The 20,049-nt window shown below is 45.8% G+C and overlaps 1 protein-coding gene across 1 annotated transcript in view; it reads left to right on the top strand.

Moving 5' to 3' along the window:
• LOC133345129 (potassium voltage-gated channel subfamily H member 8-like) overlaps positions 1-20,049 on the top strand; it is a 147,210-nt gene that overhangs the window by 23,200 nt on the left and 103,961 nt on the right. The window contains 1 exon segment of the mRNA XM_061555625.1: positions 13,245-13,478. Within this exon segment, the coding sequence (XP_061411609.1) occupies positions 13,245-13,478 (234 nt within the window).

Raw genomic sequence — 20,049 nt, 5'->3', positions numbered from 1 at the left:
CACTTTGGTAGTTAGACAACTCTATTCAGAGACAACATAGCTTCTAATCTCAAGACAACTCGCAGACGATGGAGACGACCCGTTCCAAGGCAACGACAACGACGACAATTCCCCACACCAACAGCCACCAGCTCCGGCTAGCGCCGGCTCTTAAATCTCGCCCGGTCTGGCCACGCCCCTATTCTCGAATCCTCCTCGCCGCATCTGCTCTTGTCAATCATCGCCTTACTTACACTTCCCCCGCCATTGTATCTCGTGCTCCCCCTCACGCGACTGTCAACATTTGTCTCATCAATCATCATTAGCACGTCCATTAGTAACCATGGTCCCAGGGAACCATACTGTCCCACTATCGCTCCGTACTGTCTTTACACATACCCGAGGGCGAGGCAAAATGGTATTTACAACCAAGACAATTTCAATGGTGCTTCGTGTTAATATCCCTGTGGAGGATGCTCTTCAAATAAAACTGCTAGTGTCGCAACGGAGGAAATATCATGCATATGCATGGCTTCCGTGTAACACTCTCCAACACATGTTTGTTCTTAAGTTATTTTCATGAGCAAGGGCGCAACTATGGGGTATTATGCAGTGTTATGCAAAGCATAGGGATCCAGTCGGCCACAAGGGGGCCCCTAAAGGAACAGATAAAGAAGTGTAATGACCAAGGCAACAGATCACTTACCTGACATAGCATACGTGCGAACAGACAGTTATGAAGACAATCAAGGTCTCTGATTGGTGCAGAAAGGCCTCACAGACGATTGCTTAGGATAGAAGATTCAAATTGTTGGAGGAGAGATTCAAACGTAAAAGGCGGGAAATGGTTAGCACCATAATAGAGGTTTTTTGGGGGGTTAGATCGCGTAAATATATAAATGTGTCGTTAAACCCGCCACCACTCTTTATTACTGCCTTCACAGATTCGCCCTCGCACTCTCCCTAGTCGTTTAGCCTAGCCTTAACACAACCCTGATATGTAACACCGATGGCACCGACTGAGACAGCCAACAACTATGCGGCCACGCAATATCTAGCGAAGACGGCGAAGACGACAGCAACGACGAGACGAGTCCACTCCCAGAACCGGCAGCCATGAGCTCCTGCTCTCGGCTGCTTTTATGCTACCCAGCGTGGCCTGGCTCTGCCCTGGCCGCACCTCCCTTCTCGAACCCACTAGCAGGTTCCAGGGGCTTCCAGATGGGGTCTTCCAGGACCCTTTCCCCAGTTCCTCCGCTCTGCCGACACACCCGTGTATATGCTCACCGGCGTGCGTACTGTTCGTCCACCGCAGTTGCTGGACAACAAACGGTGCTATTACACTACATCACCCCGCCACCCCCCCCTCCCCCCGTTAAAAAAACCAGACATCCTGGCTGACATCTAGCAACCGCAAGCGGGTAGACAGGAAGAGCAACCCCTAATCCCGAGGAACACCATCGACACAAAAGTTTTACCATAAACCAAACCAACAAAAAAACACTGGTCGCAACACTTCCCGCGACCATACAACACAACCACGGCACCGCCCGCGAACCATCACCACCCAGCGCAACCCCGGCGCCCCCCGCGGACCGCCAACACAAGGGAAAACTGCAGCGCCCCCCCCCCCCCCCCCCCCCCCGCAAACCGACAACACGCAGCGCAACTGCGGCGTGGGCAAGAACCCCGTCAGGGACTGCACAACCGCGACGCCCCCCTTCCCACGGCGAACTAACAACGCAACCCAACAACATACACAACCCCCCCCCAAATTCCACCTTGCAAGGGAGAGTCCACCTTTACCAGACGTAGCTCATGTGAGCCGGGCCTTGACACCGGTCACCGCCGCCTTGGCAGGGTCTTGCATTCTTGGGGATTCTGAGGAACGGGAACGGAAAAAAAACAATGGCCTAACGGGCGCGGCCCCTCCCTGAATTCCCCAGTAGCCCCACTCGGATCCAGCCCCTGACACTTCGCACATGGCAGTCTCGGAAAGCATCAGAGACTCTGATCCGGTGAAGCTTGGGAAGACGTTGCCGGCAGGTCGGAGGGCATCGGTGGTACTGCCGGCGCCCCGCTGACACCCCAGGCACTTTATAGCGATGTGGCCCAGCCGACCACACCTGAAACATTCGGCTGTGGGACCCCAGGACAGAGGGGGCTGCCCCGGTTTCCAACCCACCCACGGGGACCTTCTCCCATGTGTCCCCTGGCCACACACCACAGCCATCATATCCTCCTCCCACCATGGTCAAGCCTTCACTTTGGGCCAATGCTGGTTGACCTCATGGCCCTGGATTTCTTGGGCCACCTTCAAGGACGTGATCCCTGCGTCTTCGGCAAAGAACAGGGCGATTCCCGATTCTCACGCCAGCGCCAACAGCCTTTCTGCCGCCAAGAAGTGAAGCGCCATCTTGCCCATTTGGGGGTATGCCTTCCATCCCAGCACCAGCAGTGCCTCCCCGGAAAGTGAAGGGCGTCTCGGCTTCCCCTCGCTTCCGCTGGAAAAATCTGGTGTGGGTGGCGCGCAGTAGGCCCAAAATGGCCCCTTGCAGCGCCGTCGACTCCAGCGCCCCTCCAGCACTGTTTCGTGCTCTCCGAAAATGGCGCCCGCCGGCCATGCCAGGCCCTCCATGGGCAAAATGGCACCCACCACATGCGCAGTCCCCGGCCCGGGATCCTTGTCCCCAGTTCCTCTGCCCTGCCGACACACCCGTGTATATGCTGACCGGCATGTGTACTGTTGGTCCACCACAGTTGCCTTAGCTGGACAACAGTCAGCGCTATTACATTACACTAGTACAGCACACTGTGTTGGAGAGCAAATCTACAATAGATTTGTGGAGAAATCCTCCTGTTTATTTCCTTAAGTAGAGGGGTAGATATGATGACGTCACTTGTGAGCCTCTTCTTGCACAAAGTGGGCCGTGGGATTAATGAATGCATACAAATTACAATGGTTATCCATTACCGGTTGGGTTATTTATATGGTAAACAACGTACATTACGCATCCCCATTATGCAAGCCCACAGCAGGATTTCTCCACAAATCTGGCTACTGCCTGATGGTGCCAGTTGTAATTACTGTAATTGTACAAAAATTGTAAATCTAGTGTATTTTCTCTCCAACACACCGGTGTGCTGCACAGGTAACGAATTGGCATGTTTACATAATTAACCTTTCTAATTGGCTGTGTTGGTTGGTGGCGGGTTTAACGATACACTTATATGTATGCGGTCGAATAAAAAAAACCCTATATTATGGATGATATTGGTCGTGAAAGCCAACGTATTTAATCCTGAGGTTTGGCTAGGGAAGACGGTTGACGACCGTTGGAGAAGGAGGACGACGATTCCAGAAAAGGGGCTCGGAGGATATAAAAGAGGGGATAGCACAAGGGGATGGCACGCTTGGAAAGAAGACGAAGTTCGCGCATCATGAACCGAAGTCTGGGCCTCGGAATTGTGTTGTGTTAGAATAAAGTCTCTTAGTAACTGAATAAAATATGTGTGCCAGACGTCAATACACAAGTACAAAATATGAAGATTGTTTAAAAATGTATTCATTAAACCACCTGCGGTCTACCATGGACCACGCCCGATTAACGCATCTGGCTTTCATATCAATTGAGCATAAAGTTGTGCGATCCACCCCCTTTGAGGAAATGCTAGACCAATGGGCCGGCATGAAAGCAAGACTCACGATTACTTAATTGTATTGTACCTTTAAATGTTTGTATTAATATTGTCACAGTGAGACTGTCTTCCTTTTAAACCCAATACACGGTGGAACTAAAATAACATTTAGTTATAGCCTACATATTATTGCATACGGGTTAAAAACATCCTTAACTGTTTGAGTCAAATTAGTCGGGAGTAAGGAGGGGGGGGCACAGTCGTATGTTACATACCCCCGTTGAAATACGGAGTTGCGCCCCTGTTCATTATTGTCACGTTTCGTCGCAAAGCGCATGATCTGTGATGTTGCGAGTTCGTGGCCGTACCCAGTGCGTGCACCTTGGCATCCGGGGAGACTCCTTTTAGCGCTGGCTGTCTCATAGTTTTTGGTGAGGGGAGGGGACCCTTTGATCGTTTTGCACGGATTTCTAAAGGAAGCGAACAAAGTTCTAAACAGGAACGCAATTTTACGCTAAAGTTTCATTCGTGTTGGATCATCCCGAGGAGAGTTATCATGCCCCTTGATTTCAACGCTACCCACTATCCAGTACTGTAGTTGGAAAGTGCTACAAATAAAGGTTTTGGAAAATAATTTGAAGCATCCTTTGATGTGCCGTTATGTTTCCTGACCGTCTGATCATGGAAGCTGATTTTAATGGAAATGTGAGCATGGAGATGAGCCTTGCTGAGCAGGTTGAGAATCATAGTGCCCCGGCATTGAGTGTTTTAATGTACTGCATTTGAGCAGCTCTTATGTAACAAAACCTATGACAATGCAGCCAACCTCTGCGGATGTCAGCAGTGAAGCAGGTTTGAACCTGTTGAGTATTTGGATGGGTGACTACCACCAGGGCTTGTCAGGTGTGGTAGCCACCTATCTGCGAGGTGTGGTCAGGAGATGGCAGTGCTGAGTGTCACCTCCCTCCTATGTGTGGTGTGTTTTTCTCCGGATTCTCCGGTTTACTCCCGCATGAAACATAAACTCTCATAATGCAAATGGCCAAACATCAAAATAATGTAGCAGGATCGTACTGAAAACAAAATCGGTTTAAATTTGGCTAAATATTTCGCGTGATTGTTAGTATTTTGAGAATAGGATGCTAAACATATCAGGGATGCATCTTCTTGGTTCTTTCGGTAAAGTCACGTAGAAGGGAAGTAATAAAATAATAAAAATAAAACCTAATAAATATTTTATTAAAACATAATAAATATAATAAATATTTTATTATGTTTTATTTGTATTATTTTATTACTTCCCTTCTACGTGATTTTACCGAAAGAACCAAGAAGATGAATCCCTGCAGTCACGAAAGCTTTAAATCGAAAAATATCAGGGATGGTCAATCCACTGCTGGATGAAGGCCTTCCCAAGCCGTCGCCATCCCTCATGGTCCTGTGATGCATCACCGCAAATCAATAACACCCCCTCTCATCATGCCACGACGCCTCCTTTCGTTGGATGTCGTCTTTTTATTTTCCTAATCTGCAACCCGGATAATCTGTACACGAGTAACCAAGAGCGAACTATAGTTCGCAGTACTGTCGCTTTGTATCGAGGCGTGAGTTTGTTTTATGTGGAAGCTCTACAGCGCTACGTTATGGCGACACAATCCTGCAGCAGTCACGAGATGCGTGTGTTGGAGGCGGATCGAGTTGACCTGTGGTATTGGTGGTATGTGTCCATGTGGCAATCACTCGTTAGTGTGATACGTGCTGCTCAAGCCTCTCCTGTCGCGTAGTTTTATTTGCAGGAACCTTCCAGAGATTATCACGTAGGTCTACAAATAATAAGACAGCTGGGATGGCAGCAAGCGTCTTTGACAGGAGCAGGTTGTATGTGTGTGGTGGGGTGGATGGGAGGGGGGATTAACTGAAAGGTGGCTGATGGAAGGTGGCAGTCGACTTCGCGGTGACGAGGGAGGATGCAGATGCTCACAGACGGGGGGTGGATTGTGGGCGGAGGCAGGGAGGCTATTCGAACGTGAAAGGGGAGCGAAGATGCATACACGCCTCAAGATGAGGCGAGGATAGAGGTTGGGCAAGAAGAGCAAGGAGAGTGGAGGTGACAGGAGATGAGATGGATTGCGTGCAGGGAAAGAGTGGAAGGGGAGGGAGGGGAGGGCTGCGGAGCTGAGAGCAGCAGAGGCGATACGAATGATCTCTGCACTTGTTGTTGTCGCTACTGCTTTGAGTCATTAGAGCCATTCATGAAGAAGATGTAGAGAATGAGATGGAGTCGCAGCAATGTAAAACATTGCAGATCGCCATCATTAGGCGCTATGATCGATCCACTGCTGGATGACAGTGACTATCTCTCCAATCAATTGGCATCTCTCAATGTCCTACGATGTAACAATGCAGATCAATATACCCTTGGAGTTTTCTTCTTGAATAGAGCACATTTGCGGTGTTGATCTTCATCGGTTTAACGAAACATCAGTTCTATAGATTGATACTGGATCTTGAGTTCACAACAAATAAACCGATTCGTATGTGTAATAATTTATGTTTAAACTTAGTATATGTTGTATTTAGTGGCTACATGTGACTCCTCCAGCCACGAGAAGCCACGACATGAACTACAATGGAAATGCAATGATTCTATTATTGAATCGCAATATGACCCTGTACGGTGCCAAGTCATTGAATGGCTCAGGAAGGGGGACAGTTAAAAAGTTGTTAAATATCAAAGGGGTTTCCTTGAGACGGTGCTCATCTGTTTACAGCCCTGAGCCAACGGTGGAAATTCCTCATTCCTGATGAGCCGAATCTATCCAAGGGTGGAAACCAGTGGCGGCTCCTGCAAAATCTCTCAGGGGGGCAAATGTTTGGATGATTGATAAGGATAAGGTCCACCCATGCAATGGATAAATTAACAGCTTAAGCATGTAAAGGCAACTTCACTACTTTAATATTAATGAAAAATAAAGTGACTCTTACAATACATCTCCTTGTTTGTTTCTATACTCACTATAATTACACTGCTTACATCACATTACTCGCTTAATACACTGCTTACTTACTGAAATTTTGCTCTTCTCTCTTTCAAAGTAGCAAAGTGATCAATTACTCTCTCATTGAAAGCAGGCATGTTCCTGACTAGTTCTCTCTCCATGGAAAGCATAGCCATTGCATTCAGACGTTCCTGTCCCATTACATTTCTCAGGAATGTCTTGATTTTCTTTAAGGTTGAGAAACACCTCTCAGCTTCAGCAGTTGTCATGGGAGTGGTTATGAGGATGTTCAACAGAGCAACAGTCTCTGGAAAAGTATCCTAGAGGTTGTACTTCAGCAAAACCTGGTACAGCGCTCGTGCACCACAGCAGCCCTTGAATTCTGGACTCATAAATGAGAGACAGTTCAGTCTTCAGCTTCACCTTATTTAACATAGGGTATGCCCTGACAGTGATGTTCAGAGCCTCAACAGGGAATGTATGGCCATGCTGTTGAAACATCTCTCCTTGTAGCAGCGTGGCACTTACAAGGTGGTCGGTAAAGGAGAACCTTTCTTTGGTGTGGACCAAGATTGTGTCGCAGACCTGACAAAATAAATACATGTATTTTAGTTATAAAATAAATTATTTATTATAATATAAATATTGAGATACAAGGTTTCTATCCCGACAGCAACAATGTATCAGGCAGAATCCATATTTTATATCGCCATATTTTTTCAAAAATTAATGCTATTGGTCACCCTTTACATTTGTCAATGTGTTTTACAAATATTTAACCAATGAAAAGCATAAAAAGAGCTTGTAAATTATTTTGGGGAAAAAACAGGTTTTCTTTCGTTTCCTGAAAAGTAACAGTTTTGGACATACAAGGCTTCCGTCTGACAGCGATGATTTGTGTGTGTGTGTTATTACGTTAATTAACATTTTACCAAAATTCAAGCTCAAATGGAGTTTGACAAGGGTTTTTAACCAGTAAATGTATTTTCAATCCACTCAGTTTCTTTTATTAAAGATTCCACTAGGTGGCGACAAATAATATTGTTGACTGAAACGTGCTTGCGTATGATGACGTAAGCACGTTAGTGCGAGCCCTCCCGGAAGCCATAGAGAATGCATTGGAGCGCCCGCCGTTCGAAAAAAAACATCTTTAAATGTAAGTCTATGGGAACACTCTGGGCGATTCTCAGCCAGAGTGAAATCGCCCAAAAAGAGGCGGTACTCCACAGAACGTGACATGACGCTGATTGGACTATATCCAGAGGCACAGTAACGGCTTGCGTGACTCTGTGGTTGAATGTTAATGTGATTGAAAAAGTCCCTTTCACACTTTGGTGTTGCGTCGCCCAATCGCCCTAATGAAGAAACCGCCCCTGGTGGAAACCCCCACTGTTGACTGTCCCATAAAACGGTACACTATTTTACTCAACTCGGATGGGTGATGGGCTGAGTCAACAGCCCCAACCAGGATTATGGATTTGAACTCGCAACCTTCTGGACCGCGTGCCGCTCGCGCCTCGTCACGGGGCTGGCCAGTTGCTCTACCCCCCTTAAATTGAGGATTAATTATTCAAAGCCCCGCAAAATGTTACAAATTTGGCACACACCAAATTCCCTTGCGTGTGCGGAGGTTTAAAAGAGAGATGTTGCTGCTAAACTCACCGTGCTTCTCCTTCCCCTGTGTCCAGGCAAGCAATTTCTTTGCAATCAAATACACGGATGTTTTTTTTTATCTCCATCTGTATTATTATTAGCGTAGTGCGCTGGTCTTTTATATACGTATATACAGTTTCACGGTTGGTTCCGACCTTGCACCCTGGAGGACTTTGCATTGAGAACCAAATAGAGGTATAGCTTTGAAATGCAAATTAGTCCTTAATTAGATTACTATCGTGCAAAATTACTCATTCATTTGAATTGGTGAAATATCCTCATGCAAGATTCATGAAACAGTCTTGTGCTTAAGAGAGGCTGTCCTGGATTGAGCAAAGAGTGTGAATTCTTTATCGATTCTTGGATGCCAACGTGTACCACTCATTGGAGTATGCAAAGGTTAAAATATATTCAGAGAGAGACGTGGGAGTGAAGAGCCTTAGAGCCTAGTCTCACAACACACACAAAACTGTGCAAACCAAACGTGATAAACAAAACGAAATGAGATGCAGCACCGAGAGGGTAAAAACACGATAAAACTCATGGCGAACCCGAATCTAAATTGTGATCTCCAAATCGTGACATTGTATGGCATCGCTTTAGATGGGGCGGTTAAACGCGAAACACCTCAAATGAATAGCGCATTGCCGCTGTCCTGCGAGGACAGGGGGCTATTGAGTCACATGACACGGCCCCCCAATGGACCACTTATGCAGCCCAGAACCATTCGCCACTCACCTGCACACACATCTCTACGCCAACGGTACCCCACTATGTTTACTCGCAGTCTATAAACGAACTCTGCTGCATCTGTCCCCGTAGATGATGGGGCAAGATTGTCGTGGAAGCGTTCACTCAAGGTGACATTGTCCAAACAGGGAACATCGCTTGTAAAACGGAAATAAATTGACGTCTTTATAGAGATTACAGATTTACATTGATAAGAAATACCTGCTCTTATTTATGGCCGACAATTTGCAGGACCACGAACAAAGAAAAGTGCAGCCCGGGAAAAGTCTTGCTCGCACCACTGCCGACGGAAGGACCTCGGCTAAAGATAGCTTTGAAAAGCGCCTCGAGAGGCTGTTTTGCCTGCTACTGTTCCAAGCTGGCCGGACCTCTCGCCACGCTCGACTCTTTTTTTAGGGGTTATGAGATACTTTTTTTAAAGATGTGGTGTGGCATGTTTGCCTTCCTTCTCAATATTTTTCTGAGCTAAAATTCTCACGAGCATTTCAAAGTGAACTATTATTTGACGACGGCGTGCTTAATTAATAACAATAGTATTTTATAACCCTATTATAGTCCACTGCTGGATGAAAGCCTCCCCAGGCCGTGTCAATCATGGCGGATATTTGAACATACTTCACCACAATGGGTTAGTGCGGCTCGGGGAAGGGGCGGGTCCCAGTACTGATCAGATATCACTCGCCACGCTCATGTGAGACGTAGCCGGGAATCGAACCCGGGACCAGGTTCCAGAGCCCGGTGCACGAAAAGCTGTGGTAGGCGCAGCATCTTCGCCCATTTACCGGACGCACACGTGGTGAAATTGTGTTGGGATGAATGTCACCGCGTGCAAAAAAGGAATGTCGACGGACGAGAATCTATATTGCGTGCCACGGTTGTTTTGCACGTCTCACTTTGGAGTCCTTTTAACATAAAAAAAATGCCGCTGTCTCGGATGGGCTATTTCCTTCAGCACCCCCAAGTAAGGTCAAGCACGCAGCGACAATGTTTTTCTTGTGAAAGTAATAACCCGTCTTCGAGTCATACACTGGAGATTTAAAACCGCCCACGATGCCCATGATGATGAGACAGGTTTCGCGGGGGTCCGCACGACCAGCGAACATTGGGCCGCTCCCGTGGGGGTCACGCAACACGCAGCGAGTGACCCTGACGCGTGCCGTCTTTAATTGGTACAGAGGCACCGTGCCACTCGGAGAACGGTCAGCCGATCTGTCGAGAGGGAAGGCGAGCTTGGTTATCAGTGGCAACACGGCTCGGAGACAAAGGTTTTGATGAGACCTGCGCTGACCAGTACGGTGAAGTACGTTCAAATAACCCCCGCCAACCTCGCAGCGTAGAGGGGCCCACGTACAGCAGTGGATGGACAAAATGGATGTGCATGCGTATGTTACTTTGTAACGTATCACTCCCCCCAAGCAGCATGCCGTCGGTGGTGGCGGTAGTGAATTAGCGAATCAGTGGGAGACCTCGCTCAATCCTCTGCCATCTTTAGCCTAGAGCCTGTGGGTCGCAGCTGATTTAGCAGTAAGAACAGCTGCCGCGGCAGCAGCAATAGCCTGTGCTGCCAACTTGGCTGGCTGGCCGCCTTGCCGAACCGTTGTGTGTGCCACCCTGCTGGTCTGCTTCACCGACGTCTGCCAGGAGGAATTTATGACTCGTCATGCACGCCGGCTCATTTGGAGTAAAAAGAGCGAAGAAAATATCATGGTCCGTTCCTCGCAAATCCTGCTTTCATTATTTATATATGCCGTGGTTTCCTAAATCATCGTGTTTGATATTTGAAGAATTGTCACAATCTGGCATCGTGGTTTGAATCAAGAATCAGTATTTAGGATTTTCAACTGTGGTTGACAGCGACTGTGCGTTTGTTCCGTTGGTTTGTCCCGAATGGGAAGGTTTACAATGCCGTTCTTAAAGATGATGCAATATGAACCAAACTTGTTTAAAGTTTTTTTCTTATTTGGGACTTTGTCCATTTCGTATGATACTCCCATATCGCCTTACTTTCCTTCGAGTACCACGGGGAAAATGTTTTAATGAATTGATGAATTCGTCTTCAACCTCTTATATTCTCTATTTTGGTTTAACACGTATGCTTTCGCGACCAATATCCGTAATAGAGGGGTTTTTTTGGGTTAATTCGCGTAAATATATAAATTTGTCGTTAAAACCCGCCACCACCCGACAGGGCCAACTAGTAAGGGTTGTCGCGTAAACAGAACGTGCCAATTCGTCAATAGTACAGCACACCGGTGTGTTGGAGAGCCAAGCCACAACATGTTCTGTTGACAACCCTGACTAGTTGGCTGTGTCGGGTGGTGGCGGGTTTTAACGACACTTATATTTGTAAACTATCTAACCCAAAAAACGTATCTTCTCTATTTTGTTTACTATATATTACGTACTCTTACTTGTTTTGTGATGACACGCTCCATTTAAAAATATTAACTAAAATCACTTTTAATATAAGCATGTATGGTACTGGATGTATACGTGTTTTGCAGTTTACGTTATTTTTTGTTCGATTTGTTTTTGTAAGCCGGGTCTCCGTTGAAGGAGAGATGTGTGGTCTCAATGAGCTCTTACCTGCCTATGAATGCAGATGTCAGTTCTTACATCTGCCTGGCCATACAACCCAACTGCAACTTTCATGAGGAAGTCGTGGACCTCAGCGAGGCTTTTCCTATACAAAGAGTTGTCACTTAAAATTAGAATTACTATAAGTAAAGCGATTAAAAGAAGGCGAGCATCTCGACGCTTCACAGAGGGTGCAAATAAATAATAAATATAATATGCAGGGCATTTAAACAAAATCATAAATCAAACTGCACACTGAGCAGTGTCGATACACGCAAAACCCGTACCATTATTACGACTTACTGGGTTGCTATAAGCACGCCGCTGTGGCTTTTTAAAATGCAATTCCGTTTCTGCAGGAGAAAATATAGGTGATTAATCTGTTTACGAAGAAATGCTCCAGCAAACGCTTCACAATAGCGACCGGTGCGTGCATGCAGTGGAGGATGTAATGGCGTTTGTAAAGAAACTCGGCGTCACGTAATAAAGGAGATTTACATTTAAGGCAGCTGACTGCTACAATTTCCAGGCCATTGGGCTTTAATGCGACATCGAAAATCCCTGTTGAAAATTGTCCAAAGGTAAAAGAGCAATCGCGAAACACTGAAATGTGTCTCGTAAAACCAGTGGCTGCAAAAAATATGGAGGGAAATTGGTAGAAATAAAAAAAACTACGCAATATTTTCACTCGGTGCCAAATATTCATCTAACAATGCATCGAATCATCAATTTAACACAATTCTCATGCTCATGACACATCAGTCAAATAGTTTTTCTCCACTTTATGCAATGTGCATGAAAATGATAAGACATCAAGAACAATAGACTTAACCAAACCGTACAATTGAGACAGAAAAACACATAAAAAAATCGAGACAAAAATACGTATTTTTAAATCCTTTATATTAAGTTCGCTTGCTTGCGTGCTTGCTTGCTTGCTTACGACCGTGCAAATCTTTCGGTCGTTTTTTAACCCACTTCCCGTGATCCAATCGAGCTGACATTTTGCACACAGACTCGTTGTGCGAGACAATGTTCGTGAAAAAAAAATTCCAAAATTTTACACTGTTTAGGGAAAACAAATTAAATATTTAAATACCAATTGCTTAATACTGGCAGACAATCATCTGACCCATAGGTGGCAGCCATCTCAAGCCAGAGGACGAGATGACTCTAGCCGCCACGCATATAAAGGATTTATAGTGAAAAACTTTGTTTTTACGGGTTATACTTATTCTTAATGTGACTGAATCGATCCTGAAAATCTGTCATATCACTGGATGGGTAATCTTTAAATACCTTATGATTTGACCAGGACAATGTGGGTATCTAGAATTAAAACCACAGCGAGGCACCACCACCGCCCCATTTCTGACCACAACCAACTCTGCGTCCCGCACCCACGCGCATTTTCCCCGCATCGGTGGCCAACGGTGCCACCTGTCTGCGCATGCCATCTCGACTCGTGCACCTTTAAAGTTTTCTGTTAATTGCCTAACTAACAACAAAGCATTATACTAACACATCTTCCCCTGCGTCTTTTCTCCCCCCCCACTCCCTTCATGCTCTGCTCACCCTGGTACCATCTGCAACCCCTCCCGAATCCTCAACTCCCACGTCTCGCTCGGCCGTCGTCGCTGCGTGCAGACAGTAACTTCGTGCTGGGCAATGCACAGGTGCCGCAGGGCTACCCCATCGTGTACTGCTCCGACGGCTTCTGCGAGCTCACGGGCTTCTGCCGCACGGAGGTGATGCAGCGCAGCTGCGTCTGCTCCTTCCTGCACGGCGCCGACACGCCGGCCGCGCTGGCGCACCAGCTGGAGTGCGCGCTCGACGCGCAGGAGGAGGTCAAGAACGAGATTGTCTTCTACAAGAAAAGTGGTGCGTTGGCGTGCCGTGGGTGTAGTTGTGCGGTGTGGCATGGGTACATTGGCGCGGTGTGGTGTTGTGGTGTGGCATGAGCGGAGTGGCGCGGTGTGGTGTGCCAAAGTATGGCATGAAAGCGCGAGCTGTGAACGCGGACAAATGTAAATTGAATGAATGAACGAATGGCAAAGCGCCGGAGGTGGCGATCGGGTTAAAGGTAAAGTGTGATTCAGTGGCAGGGTAGCGTTGGCTAGTTTGTTAGGATTATGGAGAATATATTATGACTATTGCCATACATTCACGTAAATCTGATGCTCAGACTTGTCAAGTCAAATCTGGACAGGACCTCATGTATACTCATATATGTGCAGTGGAACAGAAAATTAGATGACACTTGATACTTCAAACCTCAAGAGCTTCACATTGGCTATTACAAGCTGATTTTTATCTTCAATTAAAAGTTAATCCGTAATCATTTCACATGGAGACATTAAAATAATTTACGTATGTATGTTCAACTTATTTCGCATCCTACGGAGCCAATCGTTCTTATCGGAGGTGCGAGGAAAGGACAACAAACTAAACACAAAAAGCCGTTCTAAAAAAATGAGTTTCCAAACTAGATTTAAAAGTGCTTATCTCCAGTGGCTTCCTAATATCGAAAGCAAGAGCTTTCTAGACGGCATTAGAAGTGCATCTGGAAGCGTGTGATGCAGTGACCGTCTTTGTTTGATGGTTAGCCAAAAGCCGCTGCGAGAATGACCGGAATTTGCGTGATGGTTTATTCTCTTTGAAGAGATCAGCAATGTATTGTGGTTCATTTTTGGTTAACACAGAGTACATGCGTTAGAAAGACCAATCATAGCAGCCAAATTAGTTGGTACCTCTTTACAGGAGCAAGTGAAACAACGTGGTGGTAAAATTAAGAGTACATTTCTGAATATAATTAATCCTTGCCACATGCACAGCTGAGTTAAATAGAACAAAGAGGAAAACATTACTTAGGAATATTTTTTTTGTACTTAGGGTGTCATCGTCAGACATGATCAATGCACTGCTGGGTGAAGGCCAAGTAACAAACGACATGGCACCTACACTGGAGAAGATTTGACTCAAAGGGTGGTGGGGAATAAGAATAATCATGACAACTCGTTGGGGCACGGCAACTTTTTATTTTGCAAGGGAAAGTTTCTACTCAACCACGGAGATTGGAGTCATCATCATCATCAGTCTCATATTTCACCATCGCCACGATGGGCTTACTGTAAATAGACACAACGAGGTGAGGTAGTGGAGGGGAAGGAATGGAATGGACAAACATTCACCACTAAGCATACAATCCAACACCTTATATACACCTATCTACAGATAAACACGTGCTGTAGCATGTTCCCAGCAGCGGTGGGTAAGTTTGGCTCTTCGATTTACATCCCCGTCATCGGCAACCCCCTCGCGGCCCCCGAACATTATTATCGCCTGGATATAAAGCAGGGCGTAAGAGTGGTGGCACTGTGATTAACGCACTTTACCATCAACCAGCTGAATGGAGTTTGATTCCCAGCCATCCCTCCTTCATCAACCCTCACTGACGGGAACAGTGAAGTATGGTCATGCAAGCTCCTTGACCGATATGGCTTGGGGGAGGTTTTCATCGATCCAGAAGTTGATTGACAAACTGGCACTAAACTATGATTATGATAAGGTAGTGAAACCTGTCACATGTTGGATCCTTGGTTTACTGCAAGAGGCACAATTTAGGATTTTGGTGTAAAACCCAGGCCCTCTGTGATGATGATTGGAGAGGCCTTCAAGCCCTCGGAGCTATCCCAGCATTTCATTTATTTGAGTCAGATCACTTTGAATTCGCTCAGGGAACACGGCACTGAAGTGCACTCGTAAAAGGCCCCAAATTATCAGCAGGGACAGACTCAAGTGTTTTTGGGGCTTCCATTGGTAAACTCGTGGCAATGCGTTTAGGAGCACCGGTCTATTTATTTATTTGTAAAAATCCCACGTTTCAACTGCCGCATCATCAGTCTGGCATCCCCCCCTTCATTCCGGTGTGCTTATATGGGCACACTTGGACAAGGTGGCAGTTAGGTGGGAAGGAGGTAGTCACTTGCGTGCATATCCCATTAAAACATCGAACATTTAAAATTCGATTTAAAGCTTTCGTGACTGCAGGGATTCATCTTCTTGGTTCTTTCGGTAAAGTCACGTAGAAGGAAAGTAATAACATAATAAAAATAAAACATAATAAAATAATTCTCACGACGTTTCGGCTACAACGCAAGCAGCCGTCTTCAGGTGAAGAATGAGACACTGCCAAGCTTGGAGCTTATATATAAGCTGGGTTGGAGGTGGAAGAAGAGCGACTTGACAAAAGAATTTGCATATCAAGAGAAATTTAGCATATTCATGGGAAATGCGTAGGAGGTGGGCGGGGGGGGGTTAAAAGTCATATTATGCCCATGCATTATGCAGGATTAGCAGCATCAAAGGGAGGGGGTAGGGGTAGCATTAACAAAGGGAGGGAATGTTAATAGTATGGTAGACGCAATGAAACATGTCAATGGAGCCCAATGCATCTCCGACCAGGCACACCATGCCAGTGAACTCAAACACGTACGCCAAGCTCTTAAGGCTAATGGTTACTCCGACTACACAATCCGTAAAGCCATCACTCCAACCATCAAGAAGGATCCTGTTGAGGAGCCTTTCAAAACTATCACCTTACCCTACATTGCTGGGGTCACAAAAAAGATCTCCAAAATCCTGATTAAACACAAGATCCAGGTCCAATTCAACACAGTACATAAAATCCGTGATCTGGTCCCGTCTGTAAAAGACGTGGTTCCAGACATACAGTACCCTGGCGTCTACAAACTAAGTTTCCTCTGTGGTAGCAGTTACATTGGAGAAACCAAACGACATGTCTCGGACCGCATCCGTGAACATAAAGCAGACCTGAAACACGGTAGGACAAACACCTCAGCCGTGGCAGATCACTGTTACAATTCAGTGGGCTCACATGACATTGACTTCTCAAAGACAGAGGTTCTCTGCAAGCCATCTGGTTACCATGAGAGATTCGTTCATGAGGCGATCCACATATACAAACACAGAGACAATTTCAACCGAGAAGATGGATTCTGGCTCAGCAATCATTGGAAGGACGTAATAAACCATTTCGGATCTTAACTGATTGTTGTTCACGTTTACGGTGACTTTCAGACCGCAGTCCACTCACTGGCATTGACTGTATCTTGTGTTCTCCACAGGGAATGCATTATTTGCTCCGCTGCGGGTCTCCCCGCACTGCTCTCCCATTGACATGTTTCATTGCTTATACATACTATTAACATTCCCTCCCTTTGTTAATGCTACCCCCTACCCCCTCCCTTTGATGCTGCTAATCCTGCATAATGCATGGGCATAATATGACTTTGAAACCCCCCCGCCCACCTCCTACGCATTTCCCATGAATATGCTTAATTCCTCTTGATATGCAAATTATTTTGTCAAGGCGCTCTTCTTCCACCTCTAACCCAGCTGATATATAAGCTCCAAGCTTGGCAGTGTATCATTCTTCACCTGAAGACGGCTGCTTGCGTTGTAGTCGAAACGTCGTGAGAATTATTTTATTATTTTATTACTTCCCTTCTACGTGACTTTACCGAAAGAACCAAGAAGATTTAAAATTAGATTTACCTCTCAATAGATGCAAAAGGGGAATAGCACGTTTTACAAAGTCATGTTTCCAGCTCAATCTACAATCAGACACATTCTCTAAACATGTCTACAGATTGTTTTGCTGACTGCAGCATTGGGAGTGTTTGCCATCACAGTCTGAATGCATCACCTTCAATGTAGGGTTACATAAACCCAGAAACCATCGCGAATTGGGGAAGAGGTATGGGTTTGAGAATTACATAATACCAAGAATTTACAACCCTTTGCCAATCTATTGCTGGATTAATAAATCCTTATGCTGTTTGAGCCATGTAAGTTGTGTGACCACACTTCACTATGCTGGTCAGTAAGGGTTGGTGCAGAAAGGGAAACGCCCAGGACCGGTTCAGATATCACTCGCCACTGATGTGAGCCGTGGCCAGGTTCGTAGCAGAGTGCGCTAACCCCTGCGCCACCAGTGCTCCGTGGAGAGTTACGCGTACAGCTCGAGTTATAATTGTTTGTAAAGGGCAATTCTGCTGTATAGTATGTGGAATACGGTTAATGCACTTGCGGGGTTGAGCAACATTCTGCGCATTATTGAACAAAGGTCTTCATCATGGATATTAGTTATTGCAGGCTGGCGGGTAGGCCCTTAGCCGATTGCAGCTACTTCGTACGGTCCTTTTGTGCATGCACTCGCATATCTGCACAGTGCACCAAGTTAACCTTCAGGGACGATAACAAAGACCTGTTTATGGTTAAAACGCATGTAGGACATCCAGGAATAGAAGCACACTTGTTGTTTATTGAACCTGGTGTGTAATAATGTATCGAGTCAACGATTGAAATCGATTATTAAGCTCATGATGCACGTGTCAAATTGCGAAATTCGTGCACGTGTGATAATCAGTAATTTTGCTATTTATGCATTTTTTGATATGTAAGTGACATGCTAATGTGATAATTAGGATATTAGCAAGAACAAGATTTTAAAAAAGAGGAACCGTATAAAGGAGGCATAAAAAAGTATTACAAGAAGACAATTCAACAAATCGATGAGAGAGAGGGGCAGCGGAAGGGAAGTATACATTTTTTTCGGGTAGACTAACATTTACAAATCTTGGCAAAACTTTGCAAGCCTGTTGACTGAAAATACCTCTAAGCCTATAAAAGAGCCTTTGTGGTACCATTAACTTCGCCATCTCTGCGGTAATCAGTACAGATCGTATTGTCTTGAGCCAAGTTCCCGTTGCCTTTATATTCGATACCACGTTTGGAATTTACCTAAAATTATTGGATTCACTGAAGGCCTCCACGTATCATATCTCACACGAGGGTTTTCTTTTACCATATTTCACAATGCCGGTCAGTGCAGTTGGCCGATTGAGGAAGGCTCAGAACTGGCTCGGCCGGGCAGTGGTGGCGAACACCTGAAATCCAGGTGGTGCTGGTGCAAGGGTTGGTGGATTAAACAGAGGTTGTGAAACTCCCTTCCCGTGGGTGTCGAGGTGCCATATTTTGGCTTGTCAGGAGAAGGCGGTATACCATATATGGACCCCACCTGTTCCATCTGAATGGAACAGAGTGTTGCCCCTTGCATGCGTGGGTTTTCTCCAGGGAAGTTAGCACTGGCTCACCATGTGGCTGATTTTTCCGCTTATCCGTGGCTCCTGTTTGCGCCTCTTAGTCGTTCTTCATCGTCTAGAGTTAGCAAATACTGTGTGCATTATAAGTCGACGTTATTATAATTATTGTTTGTAAATGACTCCCCACTTATGTCAGCCGTGACCTGAAATTTAACTCGGGTCACCAGGTCTATATCACAGTGTGCGAACCACTGAGTCACCGCTCCGCCCCATTTCTGTCCCATGTGGAGAGAAAGTCCATCTCTGCGTTTGTCTCCCTGCGACCTCGGAGCGCTGCCCAGCCTAGGAAACGCTGACACGGATGCTTGTGGTCGGTCGCCACCAGCCAGCATACCCTTCCCTTCCCACTCTAGTCGCCTCCCCTGGCCATGAGATGAGTTTACATTTCATCTGTGCATGTAATGTACCGACACTCACGAAACATTGCTCGACGCATAATTAGCCCATGGGTTTAATTTGGCGCAAGTACACGCTGCCGCGTGCGGAAGTTGTATAAAGTAAAAGCCGAGAGCAGAGCAAGTTTTTTTCATCACCATCCTTTCCGTAACAACTACGCACCGAGACCTCCCACGGTGATGCTGCAGACAAAGAGCAGCGATAATTTTCAAAGCAGGCATAGAATATTCCAGTGCGGTGTGGAACAAAAAGGGCGCATGTGAGGGAGATGGATTTAGATGCCTTAATAGCAATGCATCGTATGCCATAATGAATGCGAATAGTAATTAGTAGTATTTGTCAGAAAATAGAAAGCTTTCTCTTGGCTTTTAAAGTCTAATGTCTTAAAGTACCTGCTCCAGAAGAGATGCAGCCTGCAATCCACTCAAGCGACATTGTGTACAGTATTTACACTCGCTAGTATTGTGTAGTATTGCATACACGCGTTTGTATTGCAAACGGAAAGATCTGTGCAATTGTATAAATATTGTATGCTTTTACAGAATGGGCAAAAAGCTTTATATATTATCATTGTCTAAGGAATTGGAAATTGCTCCAGATCTTAATGTAGGCATGCACTCTATGTAATCGTGTGCACACACGAATATGTGAGTATTATTCTGACGCCACATATTCATCTTCTTGATTCTTTCGGTAAAGTCACGTAGAATGGAAATAATAAAATAATAAAAATGAAACACCTATTCCCGTGCTAATCCTGCATAATGCACGGGCATAAGTAGTACTAATCACATACCTGCATTTCCCATATCCCCTCCCTTTGATGCTGCTAATCCGGCATAATGCACGAGCATAAGTAGTACTAATCA

Source organism: Lethenteron reissneri, chromosome 21 (genome assembly GCF_015708825.2).
Source record: "Lethenteron reissneri isolate LAM-NWPU_2019-01 chromosome 21, ASM1570882v1, whole genome shotgun sequence".
In the NCBI taxonomy this organism is placed as follows: domain Eukaryota; kingdom Metazoa; phylum Chordata; class Hyperoartia; order Petromyzontiformes; family Petromyzontidae; genus Lethenteron; species Lethenteron reissneri.
Note: the sequence above shows the minus strand (reverse complement) of the source record. Positions and strands in the feature narration are given on the sequence as shown.